Source organism: Pseudoliparis swirei, chromosome 5 (assembly GCF_029220125.1).
Source record: "Pseudoliparis swirei isolate HS2019 ecotype Mariana Trench chromosome 5, NWPU_hadal_v1, whole genome shotgun sequence".
Lineage (NCBI taxonomy): Eukaryota > Metazoa > Chordata > Actinopteri > Perciformes > Liparidae > Pseudoliparis > Pseudoliparis swirei.
The window spans coordinates 4,715,476-4,739,824 of NC_079392.1; the positions used below are offsets into that span (position 1 = coordinate 4,715,476).

Here is a 24,349-nt window from a genome sequence, read left to right on the forward strand (position 1 = left end):
CTTCTCAGCTTTTGGTTAATTATGCCAGTTTCTATGTAAATAAACCTTGAAAAAGCTGTTTCTCTCCCAGCAGCTACAGGACTGTCTCAGAAAATTAGAATATTGTGATAAAGTTCTTTATTTTCTGTAATGCAATTAAAAAAACAAAAATGTCATGCATTCTGGATTCATTACAAATCAACTGAAATATTGCAAGCCTTTTATTCTTTTAATATTGCTGATTATGGCTTACAGCTTAAGAAAACTCTAAAATCCTATCTCATCAAATTTGAATATTTCCTCAGACCAAGTAAAAAAAAAGATTTATAACAGCAAAACAAAATCAAACATTTGAAAATGTGTTTCCAGGTGTTTCGAGTTAATTAGACGATTCAAGTGATTTGTTTAATACCCTACTAGTATACTTTTTCATGATATTCTAATATTTAGAAATAGGATATTTGAGTTTTCTTAAGCTGTAAACCATAATCAGCAATATTAAAAGAATAAAAGGCTTGCAATATTTCAGTTGATTTGTAATGAATCCAGAATGCATGACATTTTTGTTTTTTTAATTGCATTACAGAAAATAAAGAACTTTATCACAATATTCTAATTTTCTGAGACAGTCCTGTATTTGGACTTTCTTCGGTACAGACTACTTCCTGGACTGTCTTACATTTGGGTGTCACTAGGTGGTAGCAGAACTCAAAGGGACATGAAGGTAGTTATTCTACAAATAATGAAAGAACAGTTTGATGATACTTCATCTCTCCTGATGACATACCAACCTTATCATTGAGGGTTATAGCTGTTAATATATTGTCAAAATGTGATTACAAATCAAATTGATTAAAAGTGAATCTCCACAACTAAAGCTAATTAAAATCAGATTTAATTAATTTTTTTAAAGAAAGAAAGCACAACACAGTTGAATACTCCATGTTAATTTATTACACAAAAGTAGACAATTTAAGATGCCTCAAATTATCATCACTCACAATTTGTATGAAATCAAAAGGACAAAAGAAAGAAAATCGCAACCATTATGACAACTGTGATGAGTGAGGGGGGGGGGGGGGTTAGCAGGAGGAGGAATAAACCCTCAACAGAGTCAACATACATCTTCAAGAGCAATTACTCACAGACAACCTCCAGAGCCAAACATGTAATAAATGTTATGAATCAGTGAAGAAGGTTATGGCGCCCCAGAGCTCCACAAACGATGGTTGATTTTGGAGCGATGGGAACGGGGATGACGATGATAGATAAAATCCAAGGATTGACCGTGCAATAATCAGACCGGTGTATGACGGGTCTGGCTCGGCGCTCTGGACTGAGCATCAGAACTGGATGCTCTGCAACTATGCTATCATCCTGCATCCAGCCAGCCAGCCGCCTTCTCTAAAATATACGAGTGTCACACTTTTAACGGCAGGCCATCACATCCACGGTGTGTTTCGCCAGACTGTGATATCATGGCCATAAATTATCATGGATTGTCAATGAGGCAATAGGAGAGCGAGTGAGCGGAAAGGCAGAGAAAGTTTAAAGGAGTCGGTGTTTACTGGTGTACGAGCCCTCTCTCTCTCCTCCGGACGGGAATTCTTTCCATGTTTCATCACTGCCCGGTTGCCCATGTGCAAACGTGTACAGAGGGAGGTTGAATCACCTCCTGATGTCATTTCCTCAACTTTCACTTACAATCATAATGAGAAAAAAAACATGGTTTTCACCGATGATGGGGCTTCAACGTGTACAGTACATAGTGCATATACAGTTTACTTATTTACATACCCGATGGTGTCACATCTGCAGGCCTCAAACATGAATTCAGCAACGACATAGATAAGACCGCCAAAATAAGAGCACAGCAACGACCCTTTAAACTCGTGTTTGAAACGACCACAAGGAAACACATCAAACAGCTTGTTCTGCAGACACTCTGCAGTCACACTTAATTCTACTGGATTTAGTTGAACATCAGTTTCCCAGCATGCTCCGAGACATACAAACGACAACTATGTCATCAACAACACTGGCAGAACCACTGGAGTGAGAAAACTACAGTGTATTCGCCATCATTGAGAAGGAGGGATGGCATTGGTTTACCATGTAGACGTTGTACATTTAGGAGAGCAGAGGTGTTATGTTGGAATGACAGAAAGGTTAGTTCATCTTATTGGAATTGCATTACATGACATTACATGTCGTTTAGCTAACGCTTTTATCCAAAGCGACTTACAATAAGTGCATCATCCACGAGTACAAACCCAGAACTACAACAATCAAGAATTTAATGTTTCTTCAAGAAAGCCAAACTACAAACAAACCATAGGTAAGTGCCATAAGTAGTACCATGAGTAATACTATGAGTAATACCATACGTTATACTATAAATAATACCATAAGTAATACTATAATTAATACCATGAGTAATACATAATTAAGTGCCATTCAAGTGCCACTGAAGTGCTAATCTGTTTTTATTCAAGGTATTGTCGGAAAAGATGTGTTTTTAGTTTCCGTAATGAAAACATACATCCCCCAAAAAGGCAGCTTTTATCTGTCCTTTGTAGGGTTGGGCACAAATCAATGTGTTTGCATCCTCATATATATCTAACCAAGGGCTCGCCAGGAGGGAAGCCAAATAGCCACAGGTGGTCTTTTTCGAATAACAGGCTACCGTTAGCGTGTTGCAATTATTGAGACGTCTCCGGTCTCGTAACGTTCAAGAACAATGATTACAAAATATTAGGAGAGAAAAGTAACGCCGCCTAGGGTCTCAATAGCAGTATGTGTATCACTCGTGAATAATTATAACAAAGTTATCAAAGGCGAAATCAAAACCTTGTAGTCAGCCATGCATTTTGATAAAGTTAGTTGTTTTGAAATAATGTAGAGTCATGAATTTTGCTCAGCACCAACTGTAAAGAAGCAGCAATAATTCACCTTGTTTAAGATTGTCATATTACAGAAGTAGCAGGATTTTCCCCGCTAAATTTTGCTCCGAAATACCATGAACACATGCTCAACATGGCACGTGGTCTACTCGTCCCCCTGATCTGAGATCAGATTGACTTGAATCAAATTTGATTAGTTTGGAGACCAATTGGAGTAAATACTGTCAAGAAAGATAATATGACTCGATGTGGGGAGAATTCATGACCCCAGAATGCCTCGTATTTAACTTTTGAAAGTAAGTGCTAGAGTTGTCAAATCAAGAGAAAAATGTAAGTGCTAGAGTTGTCAAATCAAGAGAAAAATAAGACTAATTTTGATGTAATATCAAAATTCTTATAGGAACATAATAATAAACCTCATCAATAATTGTGTTTTATGTCGATTGATCTATTCACACACTAAAGAAAGTTAAATGCAATTTGAGTGTTTGGAGGGAAAAGCGAGACCAGATGGTTCCCTCCAATTTCTATGTTCACTGTCCCTCCAGCACAAGTGAACGTCCCTATCCTGCCTCTAAATTGACAAGATAGGTTTGATGAACCCCCAGTCAGACGTTGGCCTTCTTGTTGATGAGTACCGAGCAGCATGTGAGGGCTCCATCCACTTTGACCTTCTCAATGTTGGACACGGGGATCAGCATGTAGTCCTTCAACTTCTCGAACACCTTAGGGGATAAACAGACATGAGCATCATTGGGGGGGAACAACTTCCCGAAATCCTGCTCTTTTAGATTATTCTAACCCATCCAAGGTTACAATACAAAATGATGTCAACTGAAATGCAACAGATCAGTGTCCAGCTAGCTATCACTGGAGACACATGTTTAAACACGACACAGTTGGGGAATCAAGATCCTGCCCTTCCACAGACAAATCAAATCAGATACTAAATAGATATTTTAATGGCACCAGCTGTTCCTGCCCTTGGGTACCACATCTGTGGGCCAGTGTTGTAGGTATTGACCGGCCCAGCACTGCAACTAAGCCCTTTAGAAAAGACTGACGTACCGTTGGCAGTAGTTAAACTGAAAGGGAGAACTTATGCAACACTTCGGTTTGTTTACTCCTCTTGACAACTTGTAATGTTCCGTCATATAAAACGCCCTGTGCTGCACAGAGAGACACAAATTGTGAAGCGGGAGAACAAGCGTTTCGAGAAGGTTTCCTGGTCTCCCGGCAAAAAAAAATATATATGAAAAAAAGATGGGAGTGAGAACTATTACGACATTCTCAAAAGACCCTCGTAAAGTAGTCTGTCACCCTATGGACCGTTTCCAGAAGAAAACCAGTGTTTTCCTACTCGACTTCCAAACGAGAATTTATTTTTGTGTGTGCTGTTAAACTCTCATTTCCACCCCGCTGTGATCGTGAGCGAAGGCCTTGCAGCGCAGCCAGAAGGGACCAGCTCGACAAATTCTTATCTCATGATGCAATATGGCTGACGAAGCCTCGGGTGATCCAAATGACGTATTCATGTGCCTTATAACTCTTCACTTTTCTCTTCCCAACACCGTTAAACAATGGCACTGCATCATCATACTCTTCTGTGACCACATTATACCACATTTGGTGCTAATGCATATGTTAATGCCTATTTCTATCCAATTTCCATATAAATGCCAATTTGTTTTGCTCACGACGCTAAAATGAGTTACGGGATTACCAGGGCTGGACTGGGAGCAAACAAATCTGCCATGGCATGTTGGCAACGCCCCGACCACCCTAATCAATCACACACCACCCATCTTTGTACCAACCATGCCATTTCCTTACAAACACTAAAGCTTTGTATTGAGTAAGAAGGAATCAAGGAAGATTAAAGACAGAAAACATGATGAATACCATTAAAAAGTGGCATTGCAATATTGCATTTTCCACGAACAGCGCTTTCCCCAAGGGCAAGTAGTAGCCAGCCAGTGGGGAACGTTAGCTAAGTGAAAGAACGTTAGCTAAGTGAGAGAACATTATTTAAGTGAAAGAACGTTAGCTAAGTGAAAGAACGTTAGCTAAGTGAGAGAACATTATTTAAGTGAAAGAATGTTAGCTAAGTGAAAGAACGTTAGCTAAGTGAAAGAACGTTAGCTAAGTGAGAGAACATTATTTAAGTGAAAGAATGTTAGCTAAGTGAAAGAACGTTAGCTAAGTGAAAGAACGTTAGCTAAGTGAAAGAACGTTAGCTCAGTGAAAGAATGTTAGCTAAGTGAGAGAACATTATTTAAGTGAAAGAACGTTAGCTAAGTGAAAGAACGTTAGCTAAGTGAGAGAACATTAGCGAACTAACGATGGCAAAACACTTTTGTATCTACCTTATGAGCGTAAAAAATCATTGAAATTGTGCTCTGCTGTAATTACGTGAGCACATTTAGATATACATTTCCAGCCAAGTTCTCATTACTTCAGGTGGTGTTTATACGTTGGGTCGGCGGGTGGCATGGTCTCACCCCGAGAAGTAGCTGCTATATTTCACTCGGGTTTATGTCCGCTCAGTTTCTTTCTCTCCAAACTTAAACCCTCCAGGGCCGTCGCCACTGCTAACCGTTAAAAGATGCCCCCCGTCTCCACCCACTCTGACCCCCACCAATCCTCCCTCATGACCCCCTGCCGTTGTTAGTGTGGAACTCTTATGTAACTTTACAAGAAAACTAAAAATAGGCTGGAGATTAGGACGGACAAGTAGCAGAAGTCTTGCAAAGAGACTGTGGTGATGCTGAGAAATCTCCATATCTCACAAGCAACGAGTTCTCTTCAGAAACATGTCCCAACTGTGGACTTACTGTACAGCAAGGCATGATGGGCAACCATCCACTATGTGCTATTCATATTGTTCCACTTCATAGTCTCTAATTCTTTAAACAGAGGTTTGGCCCAAAAATGTGTTCCAGGCCAATTTTTTGGTGAATTTGAACATTTAAAAAAAAGGAAACCGGATCGTGGACCTAACATGCATTCCTCAAATATTGCTTGAAATGAACCGTTGAAAGGATGCTTTGGAAACAGGAAGCACAAGATACACAAATAGATTCTCATTATTCTTAAATTCCCTCAGTAAATCTTCCTGGAAAGAAAATGAGCCAATGCCACGGATTTTAAGTCCCAAAGACATATAATTTTGTAAATTCTTCCCATCTAAAAATAGATGGCGGAGGTAGGGGTTTTAACCACAGAGTACATTGTGAGGTCGGAGAACTGTCTCTGCAGATTGTAGGGTGCCGGGTTGGATCCTGTGAGAGTCCTTTTTTTTAACTTGTGATTGAGAAGTGACCCCAAGGCATCTTAATGACATGGCTACTGGCTCAGCTTTTCCAACCCCAGAAAAAGTGAGACAATAAGACGTCCTTCACAGGGAACTACGGCGGGGAACGATATGCGAGCGTTATCCATGAATGGCCATTTGATGTTGTTTGCAAGTAGGTCACTGCATGTCTACGAAAGGTTATGAGACACTGTAGGAATACACGAGGCGTGTCGGGCCAGCATACAGCACTCTACAGTTTAACAAAGAACACATTCCTTTTTGACAGAGCTTATAGTTAGGGCTGAATCAGGTTTGCCCTGGTCCAGCCCCTTGATATGCTGCTATAGGCTTATAGCTGCCGGGGGACGTTTTAGGATGCACTGAGTACCTATCTCCTCTTTTTTCTCTCCTTAAGGATGAATTTTCATCTCTCAATCACACGTTACTAACTCTGCTTTCTCCCCGGAAGTCCTTTTGACTTTACGTCTCATGGGGTCATCGGACCCTATGAGACGGCATAGATCCTATCTGCCTGATGGATCGTCTGGGTCGTGGAATTCCTGCTCATGACTACGCCACTGTCCTGTTGAGACTCCGCCCGCTCCTCCTCCCCACCGCCATCTGCCTGATGGATCGTGGAGGTCTCCATCGTGGAATATGCCTACTATGAACTATTCATACACTCTGTCATATTCATTGAATGTATTTTAACTCTAAATCTGTCCTTCTGTACACATTACATCTATTGCATCTGTCCATCCTAGGAGAGGGATCCTCCTCTGTTGCTCTCCTCCAGGTTTCTTCCCTTTTTTTCCCCCTGAAGGGTTATTTGGGAGTTTTTCCTGGTCCGATGTGAGGTTTTGGGGCAGGGATGTCTATGTGTACAGATTGTAAAGCACTCCGAGACAAATTTGTAATTTGTGAAATTGGGCTATACAAATAAACTGAATTAAACTGAATTGAATACCGATAGTTCATAAGAGGGCACTAGGGGCAATTCTCAAAAGGTCTTTAAAATTACTCTCAACCCTATAGATGTTTTTTGGCATTTCCCTTATGAGTTCCTGAAATAGTGCTAACTTGGGAGACATAAGTACAAAAAGAAAATGTTACTATATAACAGAAGGTCATTTTACTTTCATCAGAAATTGGAGCATCCCAACTTTACTTGAGAGTAGACCGTACACCGCTGGCCCATGTGGATCCTCCAAATAAAGAGTTTTAAAGAGAGATAGTAAATAAGACATAACAAGTATCATTTTGTGATTTGCTAGTTTAAATATGAAGTCATTTTTAGATATTTAAACTTGTAATACTGTCTTAATGTTGGTCCACTTAGCGAACACCGCAACTAAAAGCTATAGACGCCACACGGAAAAATACGATCAAGTAAATATGTAAAATGCATTAACAAACAGCAGCGTATTGACACATCCGGCAGATATGGAGCAACGATAGAGTTTCTTTTGATTTAAGTTTGATGAATGCAAGTCCAACATTCACTTGGTCCTTTAGCTAGGGGTTTGGTCTCCAGCTGCTTTTGAGAGCAAATATCTGCTCAATATCTAAATCAGCTGAATGCTTCACAATGTTCACCAGCTGGTTGCTAACTTTGTCTGTCTGCTCCTTAGTGCTGGGCAGGAGGGGTTTTAACCCTTGTGTTGCCTTAGGGTCATTTTGACCCGAATCAATATTACACCCTCCCCCCGCCTTAGGATTAATTTGACCCCATTCAATGTTTAATGTCGGTGTTCTTTAGGAAGTCAACAAACAAACATAAAGTGCCTCACACTTAAACTTGGAAAACAATATTAATTCTAATAATTTTCTGGAGGTTTTAATTGCTGGCGTCAAATTGAACCCAAAGGGTAAAATATGTTAGTAAATATAAAGGTAACAGGAGGGTGAAACATTGAATCGGGTCAAAATGACCCAAAGGCGGGGGGAGGGTGTAATATTGATTCGGGTCAAAATGACCCTAAGGCAACACAAGGGTTAAGAACCCTCTGTGGAGCTGCACCATCTGGTGCTTTCACATACACATTTGTACCATGTAGATTACAGTGTGAAGTATTTAGTGGATCTATTGGCAGAAATGGAATATAATATGAATAAGTATGTTTTCTTTAGTGTACCTGAAAACAAAAATCGTCATGTTGTCATTACCTTGGGGATGAGCCATTGATAAGTACATAGGGAGAAGGTTCTCTCCATGGAGTCCGCTATGGGCCATGCTTCGACAGCAGCCCGAGGCGAACAAACCAAAATGCTAACTCTTGTCCACAAAAGGTCACTTCACATTAAACTACAGGTTTTTTTTTAATGTCATAAAACAACAGCGCCAGCAACAACCACAAACTGGAGGGTTCCCCTCTCTGGCCACTTGTTTATCTCAGTGGTTTTGACGGGATGGAGAGCAACAAAAGGCAAGTCCTCTTTAAATGGAAGCCACTAAAAGCCGCCTGGTTGTCCTGAGAGAGTTTCTTCCTCCCAAAAGTTCTAACCTCAGGATTGTAAAATGAATGTTATTGCGTGTGTGAGACGACATTTACTGTGTGTTGACTGAGCATTTACCTTTGCGCTTTCTGGATACTGCTCCGCGGTGGGGTGCAGCAGCACATGTCCCTTATTGGGGAGGTTCATGTAGATGCAGTTGGCAGCGTAGTCGTCAGGCACCGTCAGCTTGTCGTAGCGGTGGTCACTCATTTGCTGCATGATCTACACACACACACACACACACACACACACACACACACACACACAGATAAGAGACAGACAGGAAATAGACTTTTATGTAAACTAACGGCAGGCTGTTTCGGAGTCCTTCAGGGAGACTTTCAGAGAGGCCAGACAGAAAACAGTTATTCAGACTATCAGGCACTTTTAAGTCTGAAGCGAGGCCACAATACCAAAGACCACATCGTTCGGCTGGCCAAACCACTCTCGGGCCCGGGGGGTGGGGGGTGGGGGCCTTAATGGAGAACATAGGAGCAGACGGACATTCTTTCTCAGCAGATGTCATGTTATTTATGTAATCTGAAAGGAGTTGAAAGTGGGACAGACAGTGGGGGGAGCGAGTCGGAGAAGACGCCCATGTTGCCAAGTGGAAGTCAGGGTTGAGGATGTTATGACCAGGAGACAGGTGCCTCTTAATGTTTATGAGCAGAACATCTGCGGACGGATACCTCGGAGACGAGAAGGGGAGGAAGGGGGGGGGGGGGGCTGGAGAGCGAGTCAAATTTTTTTTTTTAATCTAAAGAAATAATCGAAAAAGCCTCAACATTCCGAAAAGGTATTTTTGAGAAATTATTTTTGCATCAGATATAGACCTCCCCTCTGATTTTCTACTGCTCCGCTTTCTGACTATCACCTTTCAACAAGAGCGGGATAAATTGGCTATATTTCTAAAGATTATCTGTCAAAAAATGTCACTTATAAAACTCATAAAACAAGTCTCTAGATTTCACTCCTAAAGTTAAACAAATGTAGGACGTCTGGTATGATGCGCATATCGGTATGGGGGGAGTGGCTGGAAGCAAATGTGATGACACAAACTCCAATGTGGGCGAATTTTTGGGGGGGGGGGGGGTGGATTTGTGAGCACAATGTGGCTTTATGACCGACCCCCTGGATCCGTTTCAACAGGAAACGATCGGGGTGTTTACTGAGACAGGAGAGGCCTTTTCCTTGGTGAATTCTATAGAAATATGGATTACTTTGCAGTTATTTGTTCATTTCGCGAATGCAAAGTCCTTGGCCCGAGCAGAATCCTTTCTTTTCGTCTTTTTTTTGAAAGGGCAAGCTTCAATGATCCATTCCATTGTTTGCTCCTCTCCACCAGCACACAGTGGGCTCGGGCTGCTGCTGGTGAACCAGGGTCTGGGGGCCAGTCCTGAACCCGTTGAGGGCTTAACCCCCGTCTCTTTGGGAGGTCGGTACCAAGCAGTAGGTTCTGACACCAGATGTTTATTCTGGACATCCCTGGATCTTTTCCCCCCCAAGTTGATTGATTGTTTCTCTTTTCCAAATGAGTCGTCTGGATGGGACGTTACGTAAGCCGGATATTACTCGCCTAATAAGTTCAAAGTACTCAACCTCCTTGTGCCCTGAAAAAACAGAGTTATTGTCATGTAAATAGATCCAACAAAATATCAAATGTGCCGCTCTAAGTAAAGCTTTCCTGGGAAACTCTATTCGGCGCACAGGAAAGGACACATTTTATGTATCTGGCACGCGGCATCAGTGCTTCGTGGAAATAAATAAGAACAATTGTGTGTGGTGAGTGCGAGCAATAAATCTCATCATTAAATAGTAAATCTCAAGGAAGAAGTCCTCACATGACTTGACTCGTTGTTAGAAAAGTGATCTCGGGGAAGTAGCGCGTGAAGCCAACGCCAGATTAAAAGTTTTGCTCCAACAATGAAAAAAACGAATGTTAAAATTAATAAAAGCTGGGAAATCATGCGTTACACCAGTAGAGCATAGCCGACTAGACATTTTTTCTGATGTAAAAACAGCCTGTAAACGATTGCAAATCTAGTCGCATCGGAGCTGACGTTGCCATTTCTGAGTTCATGCAGTTTGTGCACACGCGTGTGTATGCGTGTGTGTAACCGGACCAGACACATTCCCAGGTCACAGATGGGTGTGTTGGGTGATTGCAGCAGCCCTAAATGAAAACACTGTCCATGTGCGTGACCGCCAACACCGTCTCTCACATGCGGGGGGCGGGGGGGATTAGGAGTGGGAGAGGGGAGAATAAACGTGGACTCCACCAAAGATCACAGTTCCTGCGTCACTCGGTGAGAAAGAAAAAAACAGTTTTGAGTGTGAGGAAAATGTTCGACAGCAAAATTTCACAGTGATTTGTGTAAAGTTCTGATCCATGAAATACAATAAAATCCTAAAAATAAAAAGAAAGTACTTGACTGATGGACCGGTCAGTTCTCTGTTCAATGTCAGTGGCTGCAACTAGTCCATATAAGAACAGATTACCATCTATTTTTTAATAAATAATTAGATTTATTTAAATCTCAGGGTTCATGAAATAAAAATAATCACGGGCAGCCAGGTTACTGTATGCTTTTTAAGGCATTTTTTTATTTAAATTACCGGAAGCTTTTTGCTAACATCTAGTTAAGGATGCCTCAGATTTTCCGACTATACCTTGAATAAAAACAGATTAGCACTTCAGTGGCACTTGAATGGCACTTAATTATGGTATTTCTCATGGTATTACTCATGGTATTAATTATGGTATTACTCATGGTATTAATTATGGTATTAATTATGGTATTAATTATGGTATTAATTATGGTATTACTCTTGGTATTACTCTTGGTATTACTCATGGTATTACTCATGGTATTTTTGTAGTTTGGCTTTCTTGATTCTTGTTGTTCTGAGTTTGTGGTTGAATTCCCTTATTGTCTCTATAAGTCTCTTTGGATAAAAGCGTTAGCTAAAATGACACGTGTGTGTCTTCAGCAATAGAGAACAATGGAGGACCGAGGCTTCTACACAGTCATCCTTGACCAAGACCACATCCAAAGCAACTGCAACTTATTCTTGGACGGCGGCCGAGGTCCAGTTCATATGTCGAGTGCTAACTGGGCCGTAGAACGTCCTCATTCAAAAAAAATTACAGGAAGGTAATACAACCCCCCCGGGGAAATCCCGAGTAGTTAACAGAAACACAGACAATTTACTGGACCCCGTACTGTGCACAGTGGTCCTCGGCACGTTCTGTATTTTGGCCCAATGAAGGAATATTTCCATTGTAGTAATCGTTCCCAGGAGGCCGTTAAAAGTTGAACAATACTTCCTACCAGGCACGAACTAGACAGATCCGAACCTGAGGCCGCTTCCAACTACAGAGGGGAAATTAAACTGAAATTGGTTCTTGTTGACGCACAATACTTGTTTCATTTTGCTCCTCGACTCATGTTTCCCTCTGGGAAGATCTAAAAGGGAGTGTTTCTTGATGCGCCCTCAGGTATCCAATGGAAGGTGACATGGAAAAAGGAAGGAAGCGATAAAACAAGTAACAACAGAAATCGTCCAAAAAAAAATGGCCCGAAAAATTCACATTTCTTATATCTTTCTTTTAAAGTTATGAATGAAGAGGGCAACGAACCAGAGACCCTATACAGTCACCTGTGTATAATATCACTTGCTGCAGCTGACTCAGAGACTTAAGAACATAATTGGCAAGGAAACCTAGTGTTCAGATGCCATGTATGGGCCCCTTCCGATATGATGCATGATGCAGAGATCACCAATCTGACAGAGTGACCCCCAGCATGCCAATGGCTGCTGGTCATCCATCCATCTTTAATTGCTTATCCTGTTAAGGGGTCGCAGGGCGAATGAAGTTTATTATTATTTAGTTTCGAATTTAAACATCTCAACAACTATTAGATTGCCCCTCCCCCGCCCGTCCAGGATAAAGCCTAACCTTTACTTTACTTTAACAAATGCTCTGGTTGACTACTTTCTAACGACTTGTGCCAATATCCCGATGCGAGCTACTGAAACAAGATGGCAAATACGATCAACAACAGTGTAACATCGAACCTCGAGCTGCTCTTTGCTGCTGAAGGATATTTAACAGACTAGATAAACCATCAATTTGAATCAAATATGCTCATAAAAGGTGAATTTTATGTTCATTTTACTCGTCTAAATGTTTGAAATGGAGGAGTTGGTCCATCAAACACAACTCTTCACCATGTTGTCACCTCATTCTTTATTAAAGAAAAGACTCAAGTGTGCAAACACAACTTGAGGTGAAGATCAAACCCTGAGCAGCGGTGAGCAATGACCTCATGGATGAAACGCGCCTGAGTGAGCGATCCGCCCCCGCAGTCCAACATAAGGAGGGAATCGCGTGTGCGAGAGAACAGGAAGTGGTTGCTGCCGATATATTTCAGGATGACGACTTCATAAGCGAAGCTTGGCAGTGACAGCGGCAGATGGGTGATGGAATCCATCCGGTGGACGTGTATTCTCACCCATGGGAGAGCTGAACACAGACGGGGTGGGGGGGGGGGGAGACTATACCTGGCCTACACATATACACACATCCCAGATGTAGACTGACGGCAACACCAGAGTGTAAATTAACAGCCTTATTAACTAGATATTAGTGGATATACACATAAGAGACCTTCTACACTAACACTGCCAACAAGCCAGGGTCTGAATAAAACTATATAGCTCCCTAAAGACAAACATAATTATTCGGGCTCCAACTTTAATTTGTACAAGTGTCCAAGTGTACGCGGGCATAATGAGCCTCGTTGCCGTAAGAGCTGCATCCGCATCCAAAAACAAGCACTCGGAATTCATTAAAAACGACATTCACGATATCTCACTCGCCACAAAAGGGACATTACCCAATTACAAACCCAGTGTCGTTAAAAGGTCCTTAAAAATAGTGCCCGATTAGTGCCGGAGAAGGTGACGCAAGCCGTAATTAGAAAGCGAGCAGTCTGTAATTAAGTCTCGCTACTCGTCGCTCCAGTAGCCAATTACTGGGGGGGGGTCAAACGGGCTGGAATCGTAACGAGCCAAAGCTAGAATATAAAAATCAATTACCGAGTGTGTTTTAAAGCATATATTCTTGAATTTCTTGTGTACACTTCGGATATACAAAACCAACGAGCGCGACCTCGTGCCGGTTCTCAAGTACTTGGCTTCGTTAGGATGTGTCGTCACATGGTCTGCTTTTCATTGCCCCATGAGATATTAATAAGTGGCTGTTTACTTGACTTAAAGTCACCGTGTGTAGGGTAAAGCCAGTAGGGGGTGATATCACACTGGGAGGCAAATGAAGAGCCCTGCCAGAAGTGATATGCCAAGGGTGTGTGTGTGTGTGTGTGTGTGTGTGTGTGTGTGTGTGTGTAAGTCTTTATAAATGCATAAATGAACGCAAATCATGCGTCATCACGCTGTGGAAACACAACTTTAAATATCGCACCATATATTTTAGTGATGTGTGGCGTGAGAAATGTTCACATACAGTCTCGTGTGTTGACGTTTGGGAATTTTAAGAATAATTCCATCAGAGGGATGGGCTGAGATTTATTACTCACTCTAAAAAAAACAAAAAACACCAATCCGTCTTCGCCGGGGCGTAAAACTGTCTCTCGTTCACGTGGCGTCCTTTTCGGCATCCCCCCGGCTTTATTCCTTTTCGGAGCGTCTTTGTGATCGTTAACGACGGCGCTCGATTGATTCGGAAGCCTTTCACGCCGTCATCGCCTCAAGCTGTTAAAAGGAATACCGTTGTAATTGAAGCCGGGAGTGTGTGAGCGCCGTGAGGCGACCCCCTCCGCTTCGGCCCCAGAGTATTTATAAATGACGAGAGGATGAAGGCGACAGGTGCCGTCGATGCGTTCTGCCGCGGTGGAAGCAGTAATCGAGCTGTGAGTTAAGGTGCATTCACACCAAAAGCGAAACTATTTTTTCGCGCGACCGAATCCCATGAAAAGTCAACGTACAGACGCGTGTGGCTGCGATAGACGCGATATTTTCCCGGGCGGCGAGTTTGGGGCGACGAGATGTGGGTGACGCGTTTCCAGCGGCACAATTTTCGCCCCGAGTTGAAATATTTCAAGGCGGTAATCTCGCAACTCGGGGCCAATCAGCTCTTGAGTTCCACTCTCGTAGCTGGAAGCGGAAGTCTTTCAGACGTAACAGTAACTTCATCGGTGAAAGTGACCGAGCTGAGTGAGCCTACGGGTGATGTCATGAACCCAAACACCAGGGCGTTAGTGTGTGGGATGTCCACAACAAGTATAAAGCAGAACTAGTGGTTAGTTATTCCGTGGTGGATGAAGGAAATGATAACGGTCTTTACGGAGACGAGACACGGAGATAAGCCCCGCCCCCCGGGGAGCGTCTCGACGCTCATGGCGTGAACACGGCGAATGGTCGAGCGAGTAAAATCACGCGTTTAAAATCGCTTGGCTTTTGGTGTGAACGCACCTGAAGGGAGTCTGCTCTGAATCAACACCTGTAGCGTCCTGTCTTGTCGTGTTATTCTTGCCGAATACTTTCGCAGAGCAGCAGGCAAAAAAAGGATGGGACCGTTTATACCAACAGCGTCGAAAGCCAAGAGTCAAACAAAAAAAACAAAAATGAGCCGCGTCATCGTTATAAAAACAAATGGCACGGCATTGATTCGGTGGTTTTCTTTGAGCAATGGGACGATGCGTTCACTGCACACGCAACACACACACACACACACGCTGCGTACTTTGAGGGCCTTCTGTGCGGGGTCGCTGGAGCCGATGACGATGAGGCCCGGTCCTCCCATGCTGCAGAAGCTTTTCAGGTGCAGACCCTCCAGCACGGGCACGGTCGACACGGCGTAGTCCTGCAAGAAGAAAACGAAGAAGAAGAGGAAACACGATCCAATTCGTGGTCGTGTCAGGTTTCATATCGTCACCAGTAGGTTTCCCCCAACGCACCAAAGGACTCGCAAACACAGAGGTTGTATTTCGGAATAAACTTTATTGAGGCAGACCGTCTCAGCTCTGCTCTCCACCACTCTCGCCATCTCTTCTTCTTCTTCTTTTTCTTTTTCACTTTCATATCTTCTTCTTCTTCTTTAAGTTCATACCTTTTTCTTCTCATTCACTTTCATATCTTCTTCTCTTTCATAGCTTCTTTTTCTTCTTCACTTTCATATCTTCTTCTTCTTTAAGTTCATACCTTTTTCCTCTTCTTCACTTTCATATCTTCTTCTTCTTCTTTAAGTTCATACCTTTTTCTTCTCATTCACTTTCATATCTTCTTCTCTTTCATAGCTTCTTTTTCTTCTTCACTTTCATATCTTCTTCTTCTTTAAGTTCATACCTTTTTCTTCTCATTCACTTTCTTATCTTCTTCTCTTTCATAACTTCTTTTTCTTCTTCACTTTCATATCTTCTTCTTCTTTAAGTTCATATATTTTTCTTCTCATTCACTTTCATATCTTCTTCTCTTTCATAGCTTATTTTTCTTCTTCACTTTCATATCGTCTTCTTTAAGTTCACACCTTTGTCTTCTTCTTCACTTTCATATCTTCTTCTTCTTCTTCTTTAAGTTCATACCTTTTTCTTCTCATTCACTTTCATATCTTCTTTTTCTTCTTCACTTTCATATCTTCTTCTTTAAGTTCATACCTTTGTCTTCTTCTTCACTTTCATATCTTCTTCTTCTTCTTTAAGTTCATACCTTTTTCTTCTCATTCACTTTCATATCTTCTTCTCTTTCATAGCTTCTTTTTCTTCTTCACTTTCATATCTTCTTCTTCTTTAAGTTCATACCTTTTTCCTCTTCTTCACTTTCATATCTTCTTCTTCTTCTTTCATAGCTTCTTTTTCTTCTTCACTTTCATATCTTCTTCTTTAAGTTCACACCTTTTTCTTCTTCTTCACTTTCATATCTTCTTCTTCTTCTCCTTTTCCTACTCCTTCTTTTTCTGCATCCACTTCTTCTTCTTCTTCTTCTTCAACGGCGGTTGGCATCCATATAATTGGTGCATTGCCGCCACCCTGTGCTCTGGAGTATTAATCAGACAGTAGACCCCCAAAACAAAAACAAAAAACCACAAACAAAAAAAACTTTACAAAAAACATTAACCCTCATCCCTACATTTCAAGTATTCCCTCTTATAACCCCCCGTGTCCTTTAAGAATGCTAACAGTACTCCCTTCAGTGTACACTCACGCACCCCTGATTCCTTTAGTTTCTTCCTCATCAACTGTCTCTGAGTCTCATGCGCCTTACAATTCACCGCCATCTCCCCTCCAATCAAACAGATCCCCCACACCTGTGGCCAATTAGGCCCAATTTGCGGCACCTGTCCCCGAGCCACTCCCCCCCCCCCCCCACCTCCACAGCTGACCCCAACGACACCCCAGCTGCCACAGAGGTGAAGCGAAACCAAACAAAATGTGAAGAGAGGACGGACCGATAAAAAGAGGACTTAAATCAAACGGCGGCTCGCTCTCCACGTCAAACTGCAGCGATCACTTTGGGTTTAAGAGCCTCCGCATCTGCCGACATCATGTTTCCTCCCAATTCTAATTCCTCGGAGGTCGTTCCCTACCGCGTTAACAAAATAAAATACACAAACCCGCCACTGTGATACGTCTTCCTTTTGTTTGCGACGACGCTTTTACAACCCGTTGCAACCGCAACAAAAGCACCGCGGCTGCAGTGTGATGTACGTGGAAAAGTGATGTATTGTTTTTTGAAAATGCACTGTCGTGGTGTGGGCAGTGTCATTAAACTGGGTTCTAAAGTGGCTTTTAAAAAATGAAATAGCAGGCAGATCCGGGGCGGAGACAGCAGGAGAGTCTGGGAGATGATGCTATGAGCCCAGGGCTAGAGGGGTTATTACAGAGCAACTGGAAGGAACTTGATTTTAAAGGTTTTATCCGGCAGCAGGATGTTGCTTAGCACATGTTAAAGTATATAAAACAACAGATAAACCAACTGCTATTGATAATTACATTACATTACTGACGCTTTTATCCAAAGCGACTTACAATCATGTTCCATTCATAAACCGTAGACGCAGCGACAGGGAGCAACTCAGCGTTAACCCTCCTGTTACCTTCAAATGTACAAACATCTTTTACCCCTGCGGTCAATTTGATCCCTGCAATTAAAACCTAGAGAAAATTATTAGAATTGATATTGTTTCCCAAGTTTAAGTGTGAGGTGTTGACTACCTAAATAGCCCTTTAAATAAAAGAAAAAGTTGATATTTCTTATATGTTTTACACAGTGAAAAACAGCCTGGGGTCAAATTGTACAGGACATTGAAAACATATCATCATGTGAATTTTATGTTTACCCAGTTGTCCCCAATAAATTAGGAAAAGTCATGAAATATGAATCCCAAAAAATTATGTCACATTTTTTTAGAGACGTTAAATATTGAATGGGGTCAAATTGACCCCAAAGGTAACAGGAGGGTTGAGTGTCTTGCTCAAGGGCAGGGATTGAACCGCCAACCCCCTGATTGAAAGACGGACCTGCTAACGACTGACCCATAGTTGCCCCTAATAAAATAGATACGTTTTAGTAACACCTGATGGCATGATGGGCTTTAATACAATCTTTAAAATGCCCTTACTCATTCTCTATGGTTCATATTCATGAGCAAATAAGCAACAATCAAAGTTAAGGATTAGAAATAAATATGATATGATTATTTGTTCATGTGTGGGTGTGGTTTATTCACATTTAAAGCGGTCCTTCAGTATTTTTCAAGCCTGTTTTCTCATGTTTTTGTGTCTAAATGACTAAAAGGAACAACAATTTCTGAAATTTGTCTTAGTTTTGAGTGAGATCGCTGAAGACGGCGGCCGATCACAGGATCTATATGGAGATACAGATTTTACAACAAGACTTAAACACAATAATAGACTGACAGCATTAAGCTAAAGGTGAGAAAAAAGTTGTATTACTCAGTTTATTGTTGTCAGAGACTCGCAATAACAATTTCTAGCCTTGCGATCGTGAAAGCAACACTTTTTAGTGGACATTGATGCTCACGTACAGCAGTATGACTTCATACCGGATTAATTTAAAAAGTTGTTGTTCACTTAGACACAAAAATGTATTTTCAAAAACAAGTTATCCTTTAATACACAGTAGGCTGGCAACATGAACAAACAACACGACAACTGTCCTCGCATGTGGACAAAAAGACAAATATAGAAACCTCTCATGTGAAATGACCAAAGCTACGGCAAGAAAATGTGGCGTTCATGTCATCATGTCCCAATGCTCACAGTACGAGGCCCATTGTGGAAATATGCTTGCCTTTAATCTCTTTTCAGAATGAGGATGAAAGAAGCATTCAGCCAGCAAATTACATCCATATTGATTGAACTAGGGTCTCTATTTAGGTTATTTTTTTATAATCCTCTATTCATATTTTGCCTGCAACAGCGGATTTTGGACCGACCCCATTCATTAAAATGAGAGTTGAAAAGCCTTCATGTTTGCAAGAAGTAAAGCCTGGATTCCACATTTAAAGAATTACAGCATAGCATAACCTTCTGAAATAACATTGTTTTATCATTATTTTGAGACTGCAAGAATTTCCCACTTTGAAACATGATTGATTAAACATGAGTCGATACATAGACTCCATCAGCTAGAGTTGAGACCTACAGAGATTTGTAAACCTTGAAACGATACCAAGGTTTAATAATTTGAATGATGTGAGACTTCAAATTTTTATATGAGCATATCAATTCAGGGTTTTGCCTCAGAACAGACGCCCATGTGTTTACTTAATCAAACAATATGTCTTTTTTATAGCTCTTACTTTAACTTTAAACTGAGGTAATCGAAGTATTGTGTACATTAATATCCATAGTTAAACTCTTTTTGTGACATTTTCCATTCAAGCAGTTGGTAACACTTTAATTCAATATTTGTAACGCATCATTAGCTCAAATTAAAGCGCTATAATTCACTAAAAGTGTTATTGCGAATGAACAGAATAACATTTGGCAAACAACTTTAATGACTCTATCCTTGATGTTTTATTGAACTCTTTCCTTGGCACTTGTTAAGAAGATACAAAAGGACAACTGGGAATTATGTAATCTGAACGTCCTTCACGGCTTATCCATAAACAGGAAGTAACAGTTTAAAACTGTGTCATACTTTTCTTATAAAGAGAGATACTCAAGTTGCTTTTCATCTGCTAACTAAGTATTTCATCATCTTTATTAAACCTAACTAATCATTTCTTCATTTTCATGAAACCTAACAAAGTATTTCATCATCTTTGTAAAACCTGACTAAGTATTTCATCATCTTTATTAAACCTGACTATGTATTTCATCATCTTTATTAAACCCGACTAAATATTTCATCATCTTTATTAAACCTAACTAAGTATTTCATCATCTTTATTAAACCTGACTATGTATTTCATCATCTTTATTAAACCTGACTATGTATTTCATCATCTTTATTAAACCCGACTAAATATTTCATCATCTTTATTAAACCTAACTTAGCATTTCATCATCTTTATTAAACCTGACTTTGTATTTCATCATCTTCATGAAATCTATCTAAATTATTTCATCATCTTTATTAAACCTAACAGGCTGAAATGACCCATTGAGTGTTAATATTCTTGTATTTATTGGTAGATTTGGAGTCACCATCACTACCTGCAGATAAAAAGAAGCGGTTCGGCCTCTCTGTTATTATTATTATTATTATTTCCAAAATAAACTCATTCAATCAAAAGCACCATCTGCTCTCAACTCGTCAAGGACCATCAATAAAAGAGCGTAGACATGTGTACGCAGTTGTCGAGCGATAAACAAGCCCAGCAACAAAGTGACCCTTAATGTGATAATAGAATATACACTTTTATTAATCCCCAAGGGGAAATTAGTTCTCTGCATTTAACCCATCCTTAGTATATAGGAGAGCAGGCTGCTGCGAAAGCCCGGGAAGCAACTGGGGGTTCAGTGCCTTGCTCAAGGACATAATGATAGGAAAGAAAGAAAAAAAACACGACAGGAGGAATCAATCTGATAAAAAACCCGGAAAAAACAATAATGGGACGCTCAAGTGATTTTTCCGAGTGCCGTTTGCCAGCGACGCGTCATTAAGTCCTGTTTCGTCAAAGATAACAGAAAAATAGAGGAAATTCAAAAACGAGGAATTCAAAATCAGATACAAACTGGAAGCAGGAAGTGCAGCAACGACGTCGCCCCGCAACGCGTAGAACTCCCAACGTTGTGACCCACCTCTGAACTTGAAGAGTAAGCCAGCTTTCCTCTTTGGTTACGGTCTCTCAAGAGCAAAATCCCAAAAAGCGAGACGCATAAATCTGCCGTATGAAACTCCTTCGCATTACAATAACAGATATAATCAGTCTGTGTTCGTGACACACACGTGACCTTCTTTCTTGGCTGCAGGCTTAAATCCTTCCAGTTTCTTGGGTTTATTTAGCAGACAATTTCCTTTGGAAGTGATTTTTTTACGGTCCATCATAACAAGGCTATGCCACACAGGAATTAGTCAGAAAGTCTTGGAATTAAATTATCTTGCACAAATACGCCTCATCGGGCTCCGGCTACACAGACAATACCTCAATAGTTAGTAGAGGCGCAATTTATTGATAGTTTTGGTACTTTCGTGATATTTCTATACGAAAAAACTAAAATATAGAATATCACCTCGCTCATCCTTTTCACAGTGCTTCTCCCTGAAGTGAGTTAAAGTGACGGCACAGTACATTAATGATGATGATGTCACGTTTTGCCAATTTCAAAACAAAAGGAAGATACAAGTTAATTCATTCAAAAGACGTTATTTACTTACCGGGTAACGCTCGGCTTGGAATGCAGGTATTGATTGAGTTGATGATGGTTAAAATAATTAATAGGAGGCAGGTGCTTGTCAAATCACCTTTTCAATAATTGTCACCTATTGCAGTGGCAGAGGTTTGTATCAATAGCCGATTTAAAAGTGCACAGGAGCCCGTTGAGGCCTGGACCTCGGCGGGAGCTAACGACTAATAGCCATTGAGAGTGATTAGCATTCATCAATAATCTCAGTTGTTAGTTTTAGTGGTGCTTATTTGTATTCCTATTGGTCAGTTAGGGACCTGGACCAGGTCCCTGAGACCTGGTTTGAGGCCTGCTCGACCCTCTTCAATCAATGTTTTTAACTGAAAGTTCATGAAAGACCTATATTCAACTAATATGCCTTTATACTTCCACAGTGTTGAACTCTAGTGTGATATATAACCCATTAAATAAAACACACTGAAGTATTTAAAGGCTTAGATAATTATACCACCTCTGAATACATTTTACTTCCACAATAACAAAGTAGAAATACTTAAATAGCTAAATTTTACCTAGCGCAATTATTTATACTTTTGGCTACTCTCAAATTTAGGTTCACAATTAATACTTAATTTATTGGTATTGTTCTCAACTAAATGTACGAAGTTACTCTATAAAAAAATATATGAAATGTGTTAAATGTTTGTCGCCTTTGCAGTTATCGGAGAAACAGCTTTTTTGCAAACTCTTATGTCAGGGTACTTGCTTTATTCTTGTGTATATATACAACCAATAGGATGTGTTGAAGGGTCTCTATATCGCCTAGCAACAGCTTAATTTGATGTGTACTTTACGACACATCGTCCACATAAACAGTGTGGCCTGGACACCGACTGTAACGAACAGATATAATGAATAGAAAGGAGAGGGTGGAGAGAGATAAAGAGATTGATGGAGGGAGACATTTAATTAAAGGGAACGGGAGGTAAAAAGATGACTTGAGTGATGATGCCGTTACTGTATCTCTCATGATTTATAACATACTATTTCTTGTTTCTTATTTGCCCTCAGTAGCAGTAGGCGTGTGCATTTAAGAGACTTAATAAGTCAGAATGGTATACTTGTAAGCTTTATGACCGTTTTAAGTGTTTTAATGAATGTTCTTGATTGTTTTTAAATCGTGATTTCTTTTTAATGGTTTTATGTGAAGCACTTTGAATTGCCTTGTTGAAAAGTGCTGTACAAATAAACTTGCCTTGCCTAAATAAAGAAATATATATATATATATATTTCCATTAAGATTTTAATTCAGTCTCATACAGTAAAGTGCCCAGAACAACAGATTCAACACATTCTGTAGTTTCTAGTGACCATACATCCTAACTATTAATATGGAAAAAAACAAGACATAATTCCCTTTAATCTTTGATACTTAAAGCTGCTCTTATCAATATCTGTCTACAAAAAATGGATCAGGTGTAATGGGAAAAATATATATTTTCTGACAAATCCATAGAAAATGATATCCCTACCCTGTAGAGAATGTTTTTTAGGGAATGATTTTGGTATTATGCCCATAACTTAACTGTTTTGAGCCGCTCTCATTAGTATTGTTTTCGGCTGAAGTAGGCGGAAATGTGCAAAAAGCTCTAAAATTACACTGAGTGGCTAGCTGATGCATTTAGCAGCTAAAGAGTTAAACGTTTGTATCAGGATTACACGGAAAACCAAAATGCATCAAAATGGAAAGTGTGAATATTGGATGTACATTTTCACAGTTGGCCAGTAACATAATTCCTAATAGATGCTAATTTACACGTTCTGCTGAATACTCGCAACTGTTCCTGGCCTGTTAGCAATGTCAACTTTATGAAGTGATAATATGTTAGTGTTTGTGCTAAAAATGTTTTTTTGTAAAAGCTTCCATATGTGGAAGGCTGTTGTTCCCCCCGTGTCAGCGTGGGTTCCTCATTGTTCATATTTATGTTCGCTTGTTTCATACACTTTGACTGCAAGAGAGGAATTGTTGCTTTTAGTATTAATTGTGATGCAGCCCAAAAAAAGCGATGCCCCATTTAAACTCACCTTAAAGGCATCCGCTAGAATCTCTGCTCCTCTCTGATTGGTCCGTTTGGAAAGGCCCACAAAGAACTCTCGACCTGAAAAAATAATGAAGACGCCACTTTAAGTTGTATCGGCAAAAACATAAATTAATTTCAACTGACGTCTCTATGCCCGTTGGGACGATTGAATGCAGCAAGCTTGCCACAGATCAACAGATCCATAAACAATATAACTCCAAAACAATTAAAGGCTACTATGAGGAATTGTATTAGAAATAACTACCTTGATAAATTACTACACATCTACGAAATCAATCTGAAAACATACACAAGGTAAGGTGAACATCATAGAGCAATGATTAGTATAATATCTGGAGAGATACAGACACAAAATCTAAAAACTTGAGAAAGTCTTAAGTGATAAAGTCTAAAAATCTTGAACACCAGCTACATTCGGGGGAAACACTGCAATCAGCAAAGTGTGTTCTTCATGCATGCCCGTGAAAAAAGGCCCACTGTGGTCAGTACGGTGGGGTTAGGGGTAGGGGGTTAGGGCGTTAGGGGGTAAGGGTTCGCAGACAAGAGGCCTGAAAGCGAGGCTGCAGCAGCACACTGAGCTCGGGGACGGGCTCCTCGCATCCTGAAACTTTACAGAATGAGCTTTTAGCCGAGGCTCTGCCAACAGGAAATGTTTCTCGCCCTGCCATGGGAAACCGACTTCAGCTGGAAGGAACGAGCGCACAGAGCCAGCGTCTAGAAACCCAATGAAGTGTT

At 40.7% G+C, this 24,349-nt stretch overlaps 1 protein-coding gene across 3 annotated transcripts in view; it reads right to left on the reverse strand.

Moving 5' to 3' along the window:
- Nucleotides 1-910: 910 nt before the first annotated feature.
- ddah1 (dimethylarginine dimethylaminohydrolase 1) overlaps nt 911-24,349 on the reverse strand; it is an 88,065-nt gene continuing 64,626 nt past the window's right edge. For all 3 annotated transcript variants that reach the window (XM_056414232.1, XM_056414230.1, XM_056414231.1), the window contains exons 4-7: nt 23,598-23,671; nt 15,440-15,559; nt 8,752-8,895; nt 911-3,607 (exon numbers count right to left, since the gene is read on the reverse strand). In XM_056414232.1, the coding sequence (XP_056270207.1) occupies nt 3,491-3,607; nt 8,752-8,895; nt 15,440-15,559; nt 23,598-23,671 (455 nt within the window). In that variant the 3' untranslated portion in view covers nt 911-3,490. The remainder of the gene's footprint in view (nt 3,608-8,751; nt 8,896-15,439; nt 15,560-23,597; nt 23,672-24,349) is intronic.